This window comes from Rhyacophila brunnea, unplaced genomic scaffold, assembly GCF_057557595.1.
Source record: "Rhyacophila brunnea isolate RB1 unplaced genomic scaffold, BYU_Rbru_1.0 scaffold_20, whole genome shotgun sequence".
Classification (NCBI taxonomy): domain Eukaryota; kingdom Metazoa; phylum Arthropoda; class Insecta; order Trichoptera; family Rhyacophilidae; genus Rhyacophila; species Rhyacophila brunnea.
Genome location: NW_028232860.1, coordinates 2,817,746 through 2,838,420, shown reverse-complemented (window position 1 = coordinate 2,838,420; position 20,675 = coordinate 2,817,746). Strand labels below are relative to the sequence as shown.

The window sequence follows — 20,675 nt, the reverse complement described above, 5'->3', positions numbered from 1 at the left end:
GCAAATTAATTGGTAGTTTTTTTTAAAGAAACTTCATTTATTTATATACCTACATACTATGTTTAAAAGCCAGGGGTTCTCAACCATCTCCCAGCGGAACTATTTTCGTACTGAAAATAATCAACAAAATTCTAATAAATCCTTTATCACAGAGAATGTTTAAAGCTTAAAACCCTCGTAGAAAAGGACAATTTCTAACAAGATGACCTTATTTTACATATATTATAATACTGACTTTTTGATCTTTTGGAAGAGTTAAAAAAATCTTATTTCAAAAGTTCAAACATTCGAATAATAATTAGATAACCTACTTAACTTCAGGGGAAAAATAAACATATAAGTAGCAGAAATGATTAGCTCTAAATAACCTTTCAAAGCAAAACTACAGTTTTTAAAAAATAATTTGGTGAAAAATTCTCTTCTACATTTTCCAAGATTGAAAAAAGTGATTGGTGAAATAGTTTCGACTTAAAATCGTCACTGTTCTGGCAGAAGACACTAATTCGAAAAAATTACATGTTGAGTTAGTTATACCAAAATTTTCTTTATTTCAAACTTTACCGTCTGGAAACCTTCTTAATAAATAAACAGTCTTTATTTTAAAGTCATTTTTTTTACGATTACTTAATAAACTCACATGATAGACCATTTCAAACATTTTAACAACTTCAAAGTCAAATTACTCAAAACTAGTATTCTCCAGTTAGTGTGTTCTGCCAGAACAGAGACGAAATTATTCTCAATAAAAATCTCGTTGACTTTAGAAATCCGGCGTTTGCCAGCTAAAATCCTAAATCTCAAATGCGCCCGCGACCGCAATAAGGTTAAGAGCACCTGGTCTAAGCCCTAAGGTATAGTCGTAATATTTTATTCAATGTTGTGGCTGGTCCAAACTTCTCTACCGCCCGCATGTACGTGTGCTCGATACAACATACAAACTGGTATCATTTTATGCTACGTGATATTGTCATAAAATGCAACTACAAAAATATATATAAGTTGTTAATATATAATATATATATATATCACGTAGTTAGCAGATAAGGAAAGATAAGTAGGTATATTTATTTGTCATCCACCGCAAATAGGTACCTGTGGTAGATTAGAGTGAAATCATAATAATAATATGACGCTATCGTACCTGTTATTGATTACTTAGTAAAAAATGCACACAGGCACACTTGTATTATTTCAAAATATTATTACTTACTTAAATAACAATATTATAATATATAATAGGTAAGTACTTATATTGCATTCCGAATATAGTGTCGTAAAGTTTGTACACGTGCTGGTCTTCTGTGGTAAGGAACTGAAATTTGGCAGGAATGTAGCCCTAAAACTCCTTATTGGCAGACTTGGCGGACGTGGACTTATATGGGGCGGTTCAGGTCCTTAATTCGATATTTACACGAAACTTTACCTGGCTCGATCTATATAATATTATAAATGGTCTCTATACTAACAATAGGGATATCAAATTAAATCTAAAAAAATAATAAATCGATCTTCATATAAACATGAAAAAATTACCTGCTTTTGTTTCTAATTTGTGTGATAATTATTTTTTAGGTTTTAGGTCTTTAGACATGCCATGTAGGGATTGCAATACCGATATTTCAAAACTGGTATACCAATATTTTTCGATACCGAAATACTAATTTTAAAAATCAGACAATACCGAATATATCGGTACCCTATTGAAAGTGGAAACAAAATATTGTATTAATTAATTAACATACTAAAAGGTTCAACAGGACAAACATTAGCATCTCTGTCATAATATGAGTGTTTCACAAGCATAGTGAACCAAGTCCTTTCTGGTTATTTTTGAGTATAAGCTAGGTTCAAACATAATATTTGAGTATTTCTAATTCTGTAGGGGTATGATTGCATTTCTGAAGTGTTATTTTGAGTACATTTAAGTTATTATGTAAGGGAAATCATACCCTTACAGAATAAGAAATACTCAAAAATTATGTTTGAACCTAGCTTACTTTAAAATAACCAGAATGGACTTGGTTCACTATGCTTATGAAACAGTCATATTATCTTACCTTTACCTATTTTTAAAGGTTTACATATTTATATTATTTACCTATTCAGACGTTTTTGCAATAAAATATAAATATTTTAAAGAGATTTTTATATCTATATTTATTAATAGGTACCTACTGTTTTTTCCATATATTTATTTCACGAATAACGATATTGCAATCCATAATACCACGTTTAAATTATTCCATTCACTTAAATAATTTAAATATTTTGTGTTCATGGGGGAGAGGGCGGCCCGGAACCGAACCTTGTGTGCGTGCCTAATACTTTGTAATTTACTTTGTATTGTGGAAGATTCGCCATGTTATACCATAGGTTATAGGTACCTACTTGATAGGACTGTAAAATTATAATAATTATTCTGTTTCAGGACATATGTCCCGAAATTGTCTCAAAGTTAGCTGGCAATTAATCTGAATCATGTGTGACAAGACGTGATAACTAAGCAAACATAATATTATAAAACATAATGTATTATCGCTTAGTCACAAACCCGCTCTGGGCGATTTTTTTAATAAAATTAGTTTTAATTAAATGTACGTATGTGTTATATCGGTAGGTCTACCAGCCTATCGAGAAGCGAGTTTTAAATTCCGCACTGTTTCGTAAAAAAATCAAAATGAATATTGACTTGAGTCGCCAAACCCGCTATAGGATAAAACAGATTACTGAAACCGCTCTAGATAGGCGACCAATCAGACGTCGCGATTCAGACCATGATTTTTAGCATAAATTTTAATCACTATACAAACATCAGCTCTACTAGCATCAACATAATCGTAAATGCACACAACAGTTATTCATGATTTACCTACTCGAAACTCAAAAAACCCTGCAGGATTCATTACATAATATCATATAACATAACACGTTAAGTGGACTAATGTAGTTTTCAATCAAAAGCGATATTATTTCTTGACTATTTATGGAGTTACAATGAAAACAAGAAAACGTAAAAGTACTGCCACAAGCAGAAACAGCATATGTCATCATTCACCGTTTTAATGACGTTATGTTTTAACATACAGAAAAATATTGAATATAAACAGGTTTACAACTTAGGTTTACAAGAATAATAATTATTATACTGTACAAGTCAAATACTCAATATTGTCCAAATTTAAAACATAGCAAGGGACATTTTTCAAAAATGAATTTTATTGTACTAATGTTTAAATACATAATCTGCTAATGCATGTCAGTATTTATTTTACAAATTGCTTTATTTTCCAGATATTCGACATGAAAAAACCTCTGGTTTAGAAATTCATTACACAGTAGGTATACAACAAATAATTACAAGATAAAAAGAACTTTTTGTTTACAACGTTTTTAAATTTTCTGTTGAATCACATAAACTTGACTTGACTAGCTTAAACGATCAAAAAAAAAATGGACTTGATAGAAATAATACTGAAATATCATATTGATTTCCATAGTAACGCACGTATATATTAATAATTAAGTTGGTAGGACCCACTTAGCAACCAATAATAGTTTTACTTTTTACAGATTTCTTCCGTAATAACTTTTCATACAAAACAGAATTAACTAAAAATGAAATCAATTCTACTTAAAGATGGCTAAAAGTATTAAAAAAATGCATTGGCATCGTGTTCTGATATATTCTAAAAGTTTCAAATATCTAGCTAGTCGGGAAGTTAGTTAAAAATCGATTGCAAGATTTGTACCGGACAAACAACCACCGGACAAACAAAAATACGAGCTAAGAAAAACGTTGTAAAATACAATTTTCAAAACCTAGTAGGGTCAACAGCTGTTGCTGGATTATACTTATTTTGGATTGTAGCATTATTTTGTATTAGATTATGATTGAAAGAAAAAAATAATTGTTTCATTCCGTATAGGCACGTTGCAGTATTTTAATTACATATTAAAAAGTATAAGTATTATTTTATTAACACTGAGTTAAGTCAATTCAAATATAATATGAAAATAATGATTTTATGTTCTAGTATATTTCTTGGAGTTTTTTTATTTTCCCCGCGGTAATTACTCAGTTATTTAGGATTTCTTCTAGAATTTAATAATATTACTAACGATAATATCTACTTACTAGTTGTGTTATTCATTTGAAATCACTAAACTATTATTATGAACATAAGCGTAAAGTTTGATAGTTTTGACAGAAAATTGTCAGTGTGTGTTTGCGTTTGGTGAGTGTACACGGCGCCTGAAGATGCCGAAAAGCGAAACCCGGGTCGCAAAAAACGACTCAAATGGAATAGTACAAAACTTAAATCCATTAGAATTTAAATATGACGTAGTTAAAGCGACAACGAGCGAGAGAAAACGATGCAACAGGCTTCATGTAAGAGCAGTCGGAAATAATAATAATATTTAATAGTAATTCGTGCGCAGAAGAATAAATCGCGATCTGCGCAATTTTGAGGTTAAGTTGTTCCACTATAATACCTAGTAAAGCAATTCTTTACACCCACGGTGGCCGCGCGGTAACGCCGTGGGTCCCAGGTTCGAATCCTGGGACTGGCGAGTACACATATTTTTTTTTCAATTTGTGTCTGTCAGGGTATGGACCTAATGGCAGACATCCATTTCTCGTAAAAAAAAAATCTGTTAATACAAACCTCTACTCTGTGGAGGGCCCGTATGATCCTATTAGGATCAGACATGGTCGAAAGAAGAAAGAAAGAAAATCTTTATATTATACTACTACACATTTTTCTTCTGTCGTGTCTGTGCAAGAAATGCAGCTGGAGTTTATGTCATAGACAAAGACTCTTCCCAACCATACCTTGGCCACCACCAGGTCATGTCATTGGCTTCAAATACCTATATCATTGATGGTGCAGCTGATTGGAAGGAGGGTACAAATCATCCCATGTTTTGCGGTTTGCTCGAAGCCACGTTCACTTTTACATAATATTATCCATGATCCTAGTTATTCCGGCATTACTTATAGCAATGGGATTCATTAAAACATGATTTCGAATTTTGACAGCCGTCAGCCGTGTGGTTTTAGCTAATTGACTACGAATTGATTATTAATTCTCATATGTAAACTGAGTTTTGAAGACCCTTGTGATATTCCATACCCAATGCAAGTACAGACTATAGGTATGCAGGGTATGCTAATAGTTCAATGTACACATAATCCGTATCGGACAACGATTATACGATTCTTTTGCATGCGCCTATTGTTCGAGCTTATCGCGAGTCGGTTGGTGCATGAATACATTTACTGCATCGGATATCGATTACCAATTAACTATGCATTGTCCTCAGGTGTGTTGTTATTACTAGAGAATCTCTCACCTGGAAATTTTGCAAAAGAGCAATCGACCATAAGTGTGTGAGATAATTATTTTAGTTTGGATGTTCAACGACCAGGGTTCTAGGCGCTTGTTGAATATTAATACACTGACTAAGGCATACAGCCCACCAAACAAGCGCTCGACGCGCTCACTACTGAGTAGGCCCCCTCCCACCCGCGCATTACCCTTCACCTATGTAATAAGGGGCTCAAGCAGCACAAAATAATTATTATTATCAGCGTCTCTCATAACAGTCATAACAAAGCAATAAAAATATTATAAAATTTCTCGGGGCTTGTAATTAAAATCGGACATGCAATAACTAAACAAAGAGTTCGCTGTTCTTAAATAATGGCTTCTCGCCCGTCGCATCGACGACGCTTCAAGGAGCGTGATTTTGCTCGCCGTTTTCAATGAATGGATACGTTGTATGTTCGTTAATTCGTATCGCCGAGAAGCCAAAAAAACGATGACTCATGGGGCGGGCGCGCATAATGCGTCGTCAAATCCAGTGGGCGCTGGCGTATTTGATTACGTTGTAGTTTCGTTGATTTACGTGCCACTTGTGAAATTTTGCGCGAGAGCCACACTTGCTGCGTTAAGTGGGTTTTACGCCTAAGAGCTGAGATAATATATTATATCGGGTCCAAAAACATATAATATGTGTCGCTAGATTTCAAAATCAGCCAAGTCAACCTTTAGGTATTTTTGTGAATTGCTGAAGAACAACTACTTTCTAACATTTCTGCATTATCGGAATGTGGAACTTATTAATTTTAAATATTCTGTACTCGAAATAATATAAACTTTCACCCTTGTGACTGTGTGCTTGAAAAAACAAAATGGTGTTTTTCTCCTATTCATCTATTATGGACTTGGCTGATTTTGAAATCAAGCGACACATATGTACTTATTGATACGTTATATTATTTATTCTTTTTAACACTACAACAGGCCATGAGGCCCAATGACAGTAGTGTACTGAATCACAAACAACCAGGCTTTGAGGAAATCACATAAATATATTCCGAACAGGGAACTCAGAAATAATGGGAACTGAAATACCTAACGGGTAAGGAGAAGCAGGCAACCGATTTTAAGTAAGGAAAACTACGGGACAAATTTAAACACGTGTCAAGAATACGTCATACGTAGAATACTGACAACTGCTGTCGGTTTATGCACTGTCGCTCATTTAATATTGGTGTACTACACACACTATTGCATGTCTATAATGCGTGGTTCATTTTCGTAGGACACTCGCACATTCAAAACTCTGCGTCAAAATGTACTGTATTGGCATATAGCCTATCGGAATTCTATTTATTATCTGTTCTGTGTTTTTGATTTATCAGGAAATATAACCCGAAGCCCCCAGCACCTTACGCACTGGACTATGAGTGCCGCTGGTCATATATTATATGAAACGGTTTATGTCGGAGAGTTTGTTTTGACTTTAAATAAAAGCACGGATTCGGGGCAATTTAATATAAGGATATTTTATTTTTCACGCAAGATTTATGTATGGGACACATTTATGTTTATGTAAGTAATTATTAGAGATGAAATCAGAGAACACATAATTAATGCGAACTGAAATACTGAACGGGTGTGGAGTAACAGGCAACCGATCTCGAGTGTGGAAAAATATGGGATAAACTTAAACACGTGTCAAGAATACGTCATTTTAAGCTTGTCTTTCGTTCTGACAACTGTTCTCGGTTTATGCACTGACGTTCATTCAATATTTGTGTATTTGAAGGTTGCAACCAATGACATTATTAATGGACAACGCACTCAGTACAGTAGCTAGCAAGTAAATTCGCGCATAGCGACTTTCGCACATGTATAGGTAGACGTCACGCAATTTCCATTATGCGATATCACGCATCGGGAATTTATAGCAATATCACCTTTATTTTAATTGCGTTAGAACAGTGTTTCTAGTGTCAATGTTCATTTGAGCGAACCCGTTCGAACCGAACCATTCGGCAGACCCGACAAAAAGCATCGGGAATTTATAGCAATATCACTTTTATTGTAATGGCGTTAGAACAGATTATGCCATTCGGCAGACCCGACAAAAAAGTGATTGTCATTTTTGTCCAGATGCTTCGTCCATATTAATATCATTGGTTGCAACTCATACTATCTTACGTCTTTATGTTTGTTTCATTTTCGTATGACACTCACAGATTCAAAAGCCGGCTTCAAAATGTAGTGTATTGGGGGTATAGTCCATCAGAATTCTAATTATTAATCTGTTCTGTGGATGAAACACTATTTTATTTACTTTGGATTCACTACGTTGGGATTAGGTAATATTTTTTAAATCTAATATTAGCTGCTAGGCACTTTGACGCTAAGGTTACGTATTAGGGTCGTAGTGTTCGTACGTGACTAGGCATTCAAAGGCTAGTTACTGACTAACTGTTATCTTTTTTCTCAAGCCAACGCGAGGCTATATGTACATCTAGACGCCACCCATTGCATTGCTAAATTTAATGAAGCTACGTGCCGTGCGTTCGGTTTGTGGGCGAGCGAACGCATTCGTATACAAATGTTTGAGACCATAGACCATTTCGCTAGTGCTCGCACTAGACGCTCAGAATTAAAATATATTTTTCTATTTTTTTACGTTATATAGTATTTTTAAGCGGTCAAAATGCAACCATTAGGTAAAAATATCCATAATTTAAGTTATTTTAAAGAAACACGGTCACTGATATTAAAATATATAATAATATACAAATAAATTATCACGAACATGTATCAACTTACCTATGAAACGTAATACCATCTTCTTGCTTATCAGTACGGCTACCACATTTTAATACAACACACAGAACCATCTTTTCTACTTAAATAACTAAAAAATATTTACCACTGACTTTATGTTTTAACACAAAAAATAGCAATTTTAGCAACACGGTTATCGACGCTTAGTTAAGCAATAAGGTAAGATTTGGCGGCTACACCGTAACAAACCATCTCCCACATCTGTAAACCTTTTATCTTACTCTAGCGCGTGTCGCAGAGATTATAAGGGTGCCGAATACTTTCTCACTCGCACTTATGCATCGCTTTTGTTCAGGCCTTGATCTGTACATTATTATTAGTTATTTTGGTCTAGTACATACCGGGTCTAGTATCTAGAAATTCGTCTAGCGTCTAAAGAATTTTTGATGGGATATTTGGGCATTTATTACGTTAATTGGTAACACTAGGAAGAGTAGTTTGATTAAAAGGAAGTAGCGCGAATCTATGCCTGTGCTTGCCTAGTGGTGCTTGGAGTGACGTAGTAAAATTATACTAAGTTAGGGGTAGCGAACCTATGGAACACGAGATGATTTTGCATGGCACGCGTTTGAAGAGAAAAAATACCTAAAATAATAATAAATGAAAGATCGCGTTGTATAAAAAATGGCAGGCAAATACTCTTCAAGAATAAGCATTACGTTTAATGTAAATATATAATTACATAGGTCGGTCTTTAGACTTTTTGCATCACACATAATATTCAATTTCAATTTTCAATTTCAATTTATTTATTTTACATATTGTGGACATTACAAATTATAAGTTTAAGACGTTCACAACATGACATTTCTTCTTCGACCATGTCCGATCCTGATAGGATCATATGGGCCTCCACAAAGTGGAGGTTTGTATTGACAGATTTTGTTTTTTACAAGAAATGGATGTCAGCCACTTGCTCAACCTATTAGGTCCATACCCTGACACACACAAATTGAAAAACAATATGTGTACTTGCCAGACCCAGGATTCGAACCTGGAACCGAACATTTAGAAACAAAGAAATATTATTAAAACAGTTTTATGTACATAACACAATGTGTAAATACAAAAAATATTAAGTATATAGGTACAAGGAAGTACACCGGATGAGTTAAGCAGACCCTATTTTAAGAATTTAAAAAACAACGTCCACCTATATTCACCCTCACGTAAGTGGAATATATCAATATCCGATGCGATTTCATTAAACATGGTTACTGCCCTCCCAATTGGCATTACTAATGGCAGGTATTATCACACTAACCTCATCAGATGCAGACCACGAAACCGCGCCGCGAACCTCTAATTTTGATCGATTTACGATGCTTGAGACCACTATAGCAAGAGAATGCCTCATCTGATCGGGGCAATTCTCGTGTCAACTAAACTAATTAATACGTTAACAAAAATTTTCATTTCTACCCACAAAAAATTCAAAATTGGTGGACCGAAATGTATGGTATAATTATATTATTGAAAAAAGTAATAAAGCGATATGTGTGCTATATTCTGTGAGTAGTATCTAGAACATTATCATTTTTTAATATAATTTTTCCTCTTAAAAAACTGCTCGGCATGTCAGACAGTTGAAAAATAATATTTGGGAGATTTTGGCACGCGTCCATAAAAAGGTTCGCCAACCCTGTACTAAGTAAAATCTCCATAGGTAATAATAATTATGAAGATGCAGCATCATGCATGCACGATGAGTAATAATATAAATTAAAAAATAGTTTGTAAAACATCAACAAAAATTATGAGTAGATAATAGGCGAAACAAGAGAACAATGATTTGTCATAATTCATAAATGGCCATGTAGGTAATATAATAACAATAAAATTTAATTAAATATTTATGAACATATAACCTACAATATTAATAGCAAATCGGAAATATGAGTAAGCGATGCATTAAGTATGCATTGTTGAACACTGTTTATAAAATCTCATGATTATAAACAAACTTATTTCACATTGAATTATTTATTGAGGTTGATAAAATTTAACGAATGAATACAAAATGCAGTGGTGTAAATTGACTTCAATGTCAATTAATATGTTATTGTAAATTTTACATACATCTTTTAAACATTCTTTAAATTAGGTTTCGTTCTCAAATTATTAATATATTACTTAAGGTGACGCATCAGTGAAACGCCAAATAATTTTCAACTGTACGCGCGACGAAATTTTGTACTCGCTTCGCATTCCTTGAGAGAACGTCGAGTCAGACATACGTCACTTTGCTGCGTGATGGCGACGGGCCAATTAATTCTAAAATCGTGTAAAGATGACTAAAAACGTTACCCATTTACTTTAAAAAGAAAACATGTCAATGAATATATTATTATTGTTACTAATAGAATTATAAACAGAACATAAAATGGATGTATGTTGGATTTATATGAGAAATAATATTTCGTTTGACAGGCGTCTTTTGCACCCGCGACCCGCAATCCGCACATCGCCTAGCAACGATCTTTTTAGACCGTGCCTCAACTAATGCATGGCCTTAAGGCTATACCCCAGTTGAGGCATGGTATAAAAAGATCGTGGCTAAGCGATGCGCAGATTGCGGGTCGCGGGTACAAATGACGCATGCCGAACGAAAGTCAACATGCATCCATTTAATGTTCTGTTTATTGTTCTATTAGTAACAATAATAATATATTCATTGACATGTTTTCTTTTTTTAAGTAAATGGGTAACGTTTTTAGTATTCTTTACATGATTTAAGAATTAATACCCCGTCGCAATCACGAAACAAATTGACGTGTTCCCAGCTTGACGTTCGCTCTCAGAATGCCAGCGAGTCCAAAATTTCGTCGCGCCTATAGATAAAATTATTTGCTGTTTCACTGATGTATCGTCTTAGTACTTCAGTGAAACGGCAAATAATTTTCAACTATAGGTGTGACGAAATTTCGGACTGGCTGGCAATCGGAGAGCGAAAGTCGAGCTGTGAACACGTCAATTTGTTTTGTGATGGCAACGGGGGAATTAATTCTTAAATCGTGAAAAGATGACTAAAAAACGTTACCCGTTTACTTGAAAAAGAAAACATATCAATGAATATATTATTATTATTATTAGTAATAGAACAATACACATAACATTAAATGGACGCATGTTGACTTTTTATGACAAATTATATTTTGTTCTGCACGCGGCATTTACACAATCTTCGCCTCGCGTAGTCACGATGGTTTTAGACCGTGCCCCAGCTGAAGTATAGCCTTAATTATACTATTTTTTGATGAAAAAAATATTGGTATTTTAATGCATATTATAACAGGTACAGTGACAATAATTTTATGAAAAAAAACGTATTTTTTAATTTTAAATATATACCTAAGCACCACATAAAATGTTGTGGTTTGGATATTAGATTAGCTAGTGACCTACTCATACCTATCTAAACTTGTGGTATAGATTAAAAATACTGATAATTAGAAACTTAGAATCTTTTTATATAATTGTCTAAGTACTTACTATAAATATAATTTAAATTATTATTTTATAAAGGTACCTATATGAATTTATCATTGTTAAATATTATAATGTCGTGTATAATCAATGATGAAAACAAGAAGTGCAAGTTTGATTAACGTCGGACGCCAGCCATGAGCATTATCATGTCGGTAATAGCAATGTCTTCATTGTTTACAAAACTGGACGGCTTTCATTGTCAAAATTTGAAATATTCAGTTAACGTAGTTGTTATAATTTATTTACATGACTCATAGGCAGTTCAGTTGCTTAAGGCTATACTTCAGTTGAGGCATGGTCTAAAAAGATCGTGGCTAGGCGATCCGCGGATTGTGCAAATGACGCGTGCCGAACATAATATAATTTATCATAAAAATCCAACACGCGTCCATTTAATGTTATGTTTATTGTTATATTACTAATAATAATAATATATTCATTGACATGTTTTCTTTTTTAAGTAAATGGGTAACGTTTTTTAGTCATCTTTACACGATTTAAGAATTAATTCCCCCGTCGCCATCACGAAACAAATTGACGTATTGACACCTCGACGTTCGCTCTCCGAATGCCAGCCAGTACGAAATTTCGTCGCACCTATATAATTGAAAATTATTTTCCGTTTCACTGTAGCACCGTCTTAAGATTGCCGTGAATTTAAAATGTAAAACAATAATAAACCTACTGCATTGGTGTAATGATAAAAGTAAACGCTCTCATCTACTACGATGCTGTATTAAGGTTGTGTTTTGATTTCAATCCTGTATTCTGAGATCGTGACTATTGTCTGTTTTAATGATATTATTTATTTTGTATTATTTGTACCTTTGTATCCTTTGTACCTACCTACGACAGTATGAGACAATATGTCAAACGACCTCTCAGTAGAAATAAAAAATATACCCCGCGTTTTATATATTGCATAGTATATAATTAATTAATTATAATAATTTATTAAATACGTCATAATAAACCATAGAATCACGTTTATAAACAAAAGTAACTCACCTGCATTTGGTTCAATCGAGATGCTCCTGCGCCCTGCATGTTTCCTGTCTTTGTTTGGACCCAACTTCACAACAATAATTATTCACTTTATTACGTATAAAACAATAATATTTACAACCAAGTCACTTATCGAAGAATTTTGATTAAAAAAAAATAACAAAAAGTTTATCTTTTACAACAGATCCTACAATTTTCTGAAAACGTCAAAAAATGTTTACAATAATAATTATTAATGATAATTATATCATCACTGGCAACAAACACTTGTATTATTCACTTTTATACTATTTAATAAATATTTTTGTACCTAGATACTAATCGATTTATTATTATTATTTAAAATAAAATATTAAACATTATTATTATTAATATCAACCTATTAATGTATAATAATTAATAACTACACGTTGATAGAACTTGAAGCTTGAATCCACTCATTTTTAATATTGACATATTGCCCACAATGGCCGAGCGGTTACGCGTCAGACCTATAATGTCGTTGGCCCGGGTTCAAATTTGTTCAAAGTCTGGTAAATTCATAATATGTTATTTTTCAATGTGGGTTTGGACCCATAGTATACCTACCTCTATGTATGGGCCCAATAGGTTGAGCAAGTGGCTAATTATTATCTACTTCTCGTAAAAAAACAAAAATCTGTTACTACAACCTCCACTCTGTGGAGAACCATTATCGATGGTTTAGTGCACAGATATTGTATGTCCAGTTTAGTATGTTTTGAGAAAAACCGGGTCGCAAAAAACGGCTCAAATGGAATAGTACATAACTTAAATCCATTAGAATTGAAATTCAAATTCCATCAAGTACTTTCGGTAGATAATATTAATATTTACAAAGGTAAATGTTTTATGTTTGTTTGGGTGAATTTATTTTAAATTCCCAGGGCGATTCGTGTTTACTGTCCAACAAGAAGATTTAGGCAATAGCCGGAAGTCTCTGTCGTCGACTAAATAGGAGGAGCTTGTTAGTTCACATTTTTAACACGTGGACAACTCGTTGCCAACCGGAAGTCGCTATAATCGAAGTGCGGTTAAAAGCGGGAGGAGCTTATTACTTCACGGTTTTAACACGTAGCCAAGAAGATCTTATTGTACCTACAGTAATTATTGTTATGGCCAAATGCGAGAACTCTCCTGAAATACCTACATCCAGATGTGTGACGATATTATGTGAAGGTACCTACACAATGTTTTTTTATTAACTTGTGAATTTGTCTGCGCAGGCAATTAATTATCCAAGTGCAATGTAGGCCGATGGTTTGTTTATGTGTCATACAAAATGTACCTATTTTTTGTACGAATACGTAGGTATTCCACAGTCTATATTCGGCGACGAACTTTTGGTATGGCCGAGGTAATCGAATTAAGTAAAACACCCTACATAGTTTATTTATGGTTTATTCCGTGACAATCGTTGGATAAACGTCAAATTTGAATATGGAATGCTTGCTTCACATACCTACTGACCTGAATTTATCAACGAATTCAACGCTACCTAATCAATTTAACGCGGGAAAACGAAATCGACAGGACAAATTTAAGTATTGCATGTGTTCAAAAAGAATGTATTCTATACATAGATAATAAATATATTTTTGGTTGCCTGACATATTACCTAATTTTTTATTATGAGCATAAAAGACTCTCAAATAATGGGTATGCTTTTACTCCAAATGTCCAATTTATAATAATGCATATCAGAAGTTTAGGGATTTATAAATGTATTGTCCATTTAAAATAACCGCAAAGAAGAAAAAAAACAAAAACAAATCTTGTGATAACCTAGATTCTTCGACTTCGAATTATATAATGGTTTCTCGTTGTTTTTATTTTTAAAGTACCAACTGTCACTCTGACGTTTAATAGTTTGTTTACGTAAGGAGTTGAAAATGGCCGACAATAATAAATTCGCTGCCTAGGCAACGAAACAATTCTAAACTATAATATTATACTGTATAATCGTCACGATTGCAGTATCATACTGTGGCGTAAAGGTAGTGCATTCGGCTGATAACCGAACAATCGGTGGTTCGAATCCAATCGAGTGCGTTTTTTTTCGTGTGAAAAAAAAAATATGTGTTACATGTCACACGCCAAAAATACACTCTGATTTGATTTCCCAAACGCGCCAAAAGAAGTATAACTTCAAAAAACATTTTGTGGTGATTTACAGAATTTGAAACTAAACAGGTGTCACTTTAAATACGGACATCAACCAGCCAATTTACTTACTGTCAAAATCATTAGGTACGATAATATACCTACATATTGAGGTAAATATTCTTGTCAGAACAATCGAGACTTTATAGTACCCACGTAAGTATGTACCCACGCGATTTATTTCCAATCAATAATACAAAACCTGCCCAATTTATTAAAAAGAAGCCAAATTGTAAAAAAAATAAAAATCGATACCCTTAACCTTCAAATAATGTCTAAAATTCGATGGAATTAACAAAAGCAACATAAATCGACACATATTATAAATAATATAATAGACAAACAAAATCAGCTGTTTGTATGCTAGATGCTTGTCTACGTAGGTTTCCTGGTAACTCATAATAATATTATGTAGGTACCTACCTATCATAAGAGAGCAAAATTATATATTTTCTTTCGTTCTATCTGTAAAAATATAAAATTTATTGAGGTTATGATGTAACCCAATTTTTTAACATTATTTGTTGAGGTATGTATTAACCATATAACCAGTGATGTTACCCACAACTCGAGATTCGGGATTTCCCGAAATGATGAAATTTTGAATTCTCGAAATTCGGGATTTCCAGAAAATAATTCTCGAGATATCGGGAAATTTAAAAAAAAAAAACTTAAAATCCTAAAATCAGTGTAAAAACAAAACAGATAAATTCCAAAAAAAAAAATTGATTTTGAGACACAAAATTTCCTGATGTTGCAAAAATTGCGCTCGTTTTGAGTCGACGTTGGCTTAATTGTGTTTTCTGTCCATTTTTTTTCATATAGAAAATCGTTTTTTTCAAATAATATTTGATACTTAATAAAGAATCAAATATTATTAAGGAGAAAGATTCTCGAGATCCGGGATTTCCCGAAATGTTAAAAATTTCAATTCTCGAGATTCGGGAATGAAAATCTCGAAAATTTCTCGAGAATTCTCGTCGGGAAATTCCCGAAACCCAACTCTACTCACAAAGCATCTGTTTTATTACTTTAAATCAAAAATTCCCTGTACCATATTTTTAGATTTAGATTGTTCGTAGACCCACCCGAAGACGTTGAAAAGACCCATCTCTAGAAAAACCGGTAGGACCAACGAAGTTAGCTGCATGTTATTGATTATTGAAGATCCACGTGTTGCCAACTTAATAGCGCCTGTACACGTGCATGGATTTACTGGCACCAATAGCGTGTGTTTTACACCATCGCGATAATAACTATTTTCACGTGAAAGTGCTGACTGTTTCGCCAATCTAATTATTCAAGCGTAAGCTAAACGCGACGTTGTCGGTTTGGACAGGTCGTAAAAATCGGTAATTGTCAAAATGAGTCTCTGCGCGATGTAGTTCGCTTTTTTCCGGCAGGTTCGCCACTATCGTTCTACTGCGCAGGCGGAGATATCGCACAGTCCAACTGTCGCGTAAAAGTTCAGAAACTGCTGAACTTTTTGGATTCATGTATGCAATCTTGCACGATAATACTTGTTTACACGTGCATTTTTTTTGTTATGGACGCGATAATACGTACCTACTGTTAGCAGTAAATACATGCACGTGTAAACGGAGTATTACACTAGTTTCGCCAGTGCAGAATTTTTAAATTAAAACATAATTTTAGATTCACTCAATCAATTAATTTTATAAATTATTTTTAAATCTGTAGATATTGCCGAAATAAAACCTGAAACATATTTTTTTATGAATGTGTAGTATTGTTTGTATAACATGCTCGACTTTTATATTAATTAAATCATATTAAACATGTAGTTATAACTGCATGTGAAAATAATGCCTTCAATGATCTATCTATAATAGGGATGGCGAACCTTTTTAAGTACGCGTATCAAAATTTCCCAAATATTATTGTTTGACTGTCTGACGTGCCGAGCAGTTTTTCGAGTGGATCGAGCAGGAAAAAAAATGAAAAAATAGTTACAAGAAATCTATTAAAAAAGTTAAAAATTACAAGCTTTTGAATTCTTGAGTATTATTATTATAATACCTACTTAGTTTGGTTCTTTACGAACAAATTGACGCCAAAATTTCCCGGATCAGATGAGGCATCCTCTCACTACAGCATTATAAGATGATTATAAATCGATTAAAATCAGAGGTTCGCGACCCCGCCGCCTGATGAGGTTAGTGCTTTAATATTATTATGTGTGACCCATAAAATATAAGGACCCGTCTTCGCAATTTAAATTAATTATAATGCTTATTCTTCAATAGTATCAGCTGCCTGTTATTTTTTATACAATGCGATCTGTCATTTATGCATGAATTTCGTCGTTTCCGTTTGCGCATCGATTGATAAATATTATTGGTAAAAATATTATAAAAAACCGAAAAAAAAAGCATTTTTTATATTACATAATTTATATTTAGGCATTTGTAAAACTTTTTGTAAAAAAAAAATATTTTAAATTATATATCTACTCATCTATTTTTTTTCTCTTCAACACGTTACTGTCTATAATATACTGTTATAGAGGTATGAGAATAAGCCTGAATATCATATATTTGATGTGAAGATAATAAGTACATTGGTATAAGTACCTACTCACCTGATAATAAAATGTAACAACATCCCCCATTTGTCAATGCATCAAAGTAGGGAGTATTAATTTAACTATTACCAACAATTCAATCATACTAACAGTGTTATACAAAAAGTATGACTTCCTATAGTCTAGTTTTATAATATAAAGCTTTTTGCTAGACAATTACTGATTGTTATTATTGAAACAACCACAACAATTACTATGATTCAGCTCAATCAAAGAAATACAACTTTGATACGACTATGTTTTTGATGCATTAACTATGTTCTACGTAGATAGGTATCTAGGTAGCATTAAAAAAGATTACATCATGGCTTGAAAATTTTGTCACAATGACCATAAAAGCATATTTAAAAAGATATGTTTAACAATTACGAAAAATACATGTTTTAAATTTTTTCCAGCAACATTATTTTTGTTGTATTTATCTACTTGATTTCCAGGAAGCTGATTCTTAAAAAGACACGTTTCTAAGCTAAGTACCTACCCAATTAAATAAAGTACTTAGTATGTAAGTACCTACTTGTTACATAAATACCACTTGCTAAGTTGTTTGATATTAAATATACCATTTTTTAAATACTTAAAAATATATATACTTAGGTACTTACTTAAAAAAAAACTAATAACATTCCAATTATTTTGACATTAGTGGTACATGCGCAGAACTTAGATTACCTACGTGAAACATTGTAAACATTTTAAAAATATTGTATAAGTATTATTTTCTTCATCGATTTGGGTGTATTAAAAAACTGTAGAATCATTCTAGTTACTTAGGTATACTTAACGTATAGTGCGATTTTTTAGTTTACAGTAATGTTATAATATTATTCAAATACATGCGATGTTGGTACCTATATATACCTATCTGAGGTAGTAGATATATTAAAATATAACAATGTTTACTGAAGGAAATCGAATCTAAATACACATTTTGTAAAAACTGTTGGGAGTTTATTCATTTTTCAAATATGGCAGAGGTTCTCAAACTTTTGCAGTTCACGGCGCCTTAAATGTGTAAAAACTATTTCGTGGCACCCCATTTTTTATTTTTCATTACCTACCAGAAATAAATCTCTCCACAATACTAGAATAGTTTAAGATGTTAGTTAAATTTCTATGAAATGATGTAAGTAAACAGTAAACTTATTGCTGGGAGCATTCTACGGACGACTTCTTCAAGATTTCAGATACGACACGTAGAGTTGCCACTTCTTCATAACTTTGCAGTCCGGCTCTAGAGTTTCAATGATATACTTACTTCTAAAATATATTTTTTTTACATATTATGTGTAATCAATGTATTTAAAGTTAAAGTAAATAATAAAATAATCATTAATTTGATCTAATTTTATGCGAGATAATCAGGCAAAAAGGCGTGTTAGTGTAGTAAAAAGTGCAAAGCTTATACTCTAATTAACTTTATAAATAACACAATTTTAGTTTCGTGTTGTACAATATTTTCATTTTTTTTAGAAGAATTTATGGAGTTTGCCGAGACTGCAGAAACGTTGAAAAATGTTATAAATAACATATTTTTATGGATTAAATGGATTTTAAACGTCGCTATACTAGAACGAATTGTGATCCAGATACCCAAGTGAGGTATCCATGGTGGAACTCATTGGAAATCTATTACATAGATGAGAGTGCTGAGACTATAGGCACGTAGAAATAATATAAGTATCTTAAATTTCATTAAAATTAATAAAAAAAATCATGTTTAAAGTACCTAAGTTAGTGTGAAATATAAAAGTGGCCACTGATATATAAACGACTTTGAAATCAACTTCCGGGTTAATTCTATATTTTAACTAACATACGGAAAGTACTTAAAGAATCAGAATGAAGAAAACAATAAATTAAAACTAATAGAACCAATTGATCATTCTATGTTATATTCTTGCGGAAATTTGCGTCAAACTAGAGTTCAACAAAAGCACTAGGTACCAGTGTTGCCAAAGTGGAAAAAGTTACCTTTTCAAAGTGGAATTATAGTGCAGAGCCTACAAAATTATAGTATTTGGGGAAAAAAATATAATACGCGTTATCATCTGTTGAAAATGTAGGAATAGGTTTTTTGTTTCTCAGAAAAAAACGCATAATTTGAGAAACTACGAGACCCCTTTTTATTTAGGTACCTCTTCCGACCAAAAACGCTTACTGAAGAATTTAAGAAATTTCATTTTAAACCAGTCAGGGGATTTTTTTACGTTTTTCGAGCAATTTTTTTCCAAGTTCTCCAAATCTTATATTGCGAAATTATAGTACTTTGCACCAACTTAAAGAACGGAAATCTCGAAATTTCGGTACATTTTGTATATTTTTTCCGATATTCAAAATTATAGTATTTTGGGCGTACTATACCTACCTGTTTTATATCGTGCATACTACGCGGACCAAAATTATAGTACGGTTGGCAACACTGCTAGGTACCTACTATCCAGATGGTAGGTACTTATAAAAATATTGAAATATACACACTGGATAATTATTTTCTTCGAACAACACCTCAGCGCCTTTAGAAGGTACGCACATCTGACATACAGTTTGAATACCACTGACATACCTACTTACGTCAAATTAAGTCTTGTAAATTCACTATAATCTAATAATCTTAGTTGAGTTGTTGTAAAAGCAACAATTCAATTAACTAACATGCTAATACTATTTAGTTAGTAGAGGATTAATTTTTAATCATGGATTTGGTATTGTTACCTATACGTTAAGTTAAAATTATTAATTTAGGTACCTACTTAGGTATATTATAAAAAATTACTGCGTTTATAACAGTGTGCAATAATTGTTTATTACGGCACCGACTTTGCCGGTTCTTTTTTTGAATTTTTGACAGCTCGCTTCACGCGAAGTTAACAAGTTAATTCAAACAACATTCCGTTTTACACTGGTTATCTAACAACAAAACTGTTATTTTATAATGTAACTAATACACACGTTTATTTATTTATTCTCTCCGATGCACAATAATTAATTCGAATCTAGTAAAACTTGTTGTCCGCGGCGTATTTGGTCGTTAACTGACTCACCGGCGTTTCGCGTTTGGCGGGCCTTGCTGATACGATCACTACACTGCGATGTTATATACAAACTGAAAATGCCTCCTAACTGTCACGTAAATATTCTTTATTTCCTCTTCGACCATGTCCGATCCTAATAGGATCATATGGGCGCCTCCACAGAGTGGAGGTTTGTATTAAAAACGCATCTATTCTATAAACAAGACT

General features: G+C 32.9%; 1 protein-coding gene across 4 annotated transcripts in view; it reads right to left on the bottom strand.

Annotated features, from left to right (window-relative positions):
• Positions 1-20,470, bottom strand: part of LOC147071078 (uncharacterized) — a 330,820-nt gene extending 310,350 nt beyond the window's left edge. For 2 of the 4 annotated variants that reach the window (XM_085948663.1, XM_085948666.1), the window contains exons 1-2: positions 20,386-20,470; positions 12,651-12,844 (exon numbers count right to left, since the gene is read on the bottom strand). In XM_085948663.1, the coding sequence (XP_085804789.1) occupies positions 12,651-12,689 (39 nt within the window). In that variant the 5' untranslated portion in view covers positions 12,690-12,844; positions 20,386-20,470. Of the gene's footprint in view, positions 1-12,650; positions 12,845-12,957; positions 13,027-20,186 lie in introns of all 4 variants that reach the window. The other 2 variants (XM_085948664.1, XM_085948665.1) reach the window with 2 other exon arrangements.
• Between the last annotated feature and the right edge of the window lie 205 nt (positions 20,471-20,675).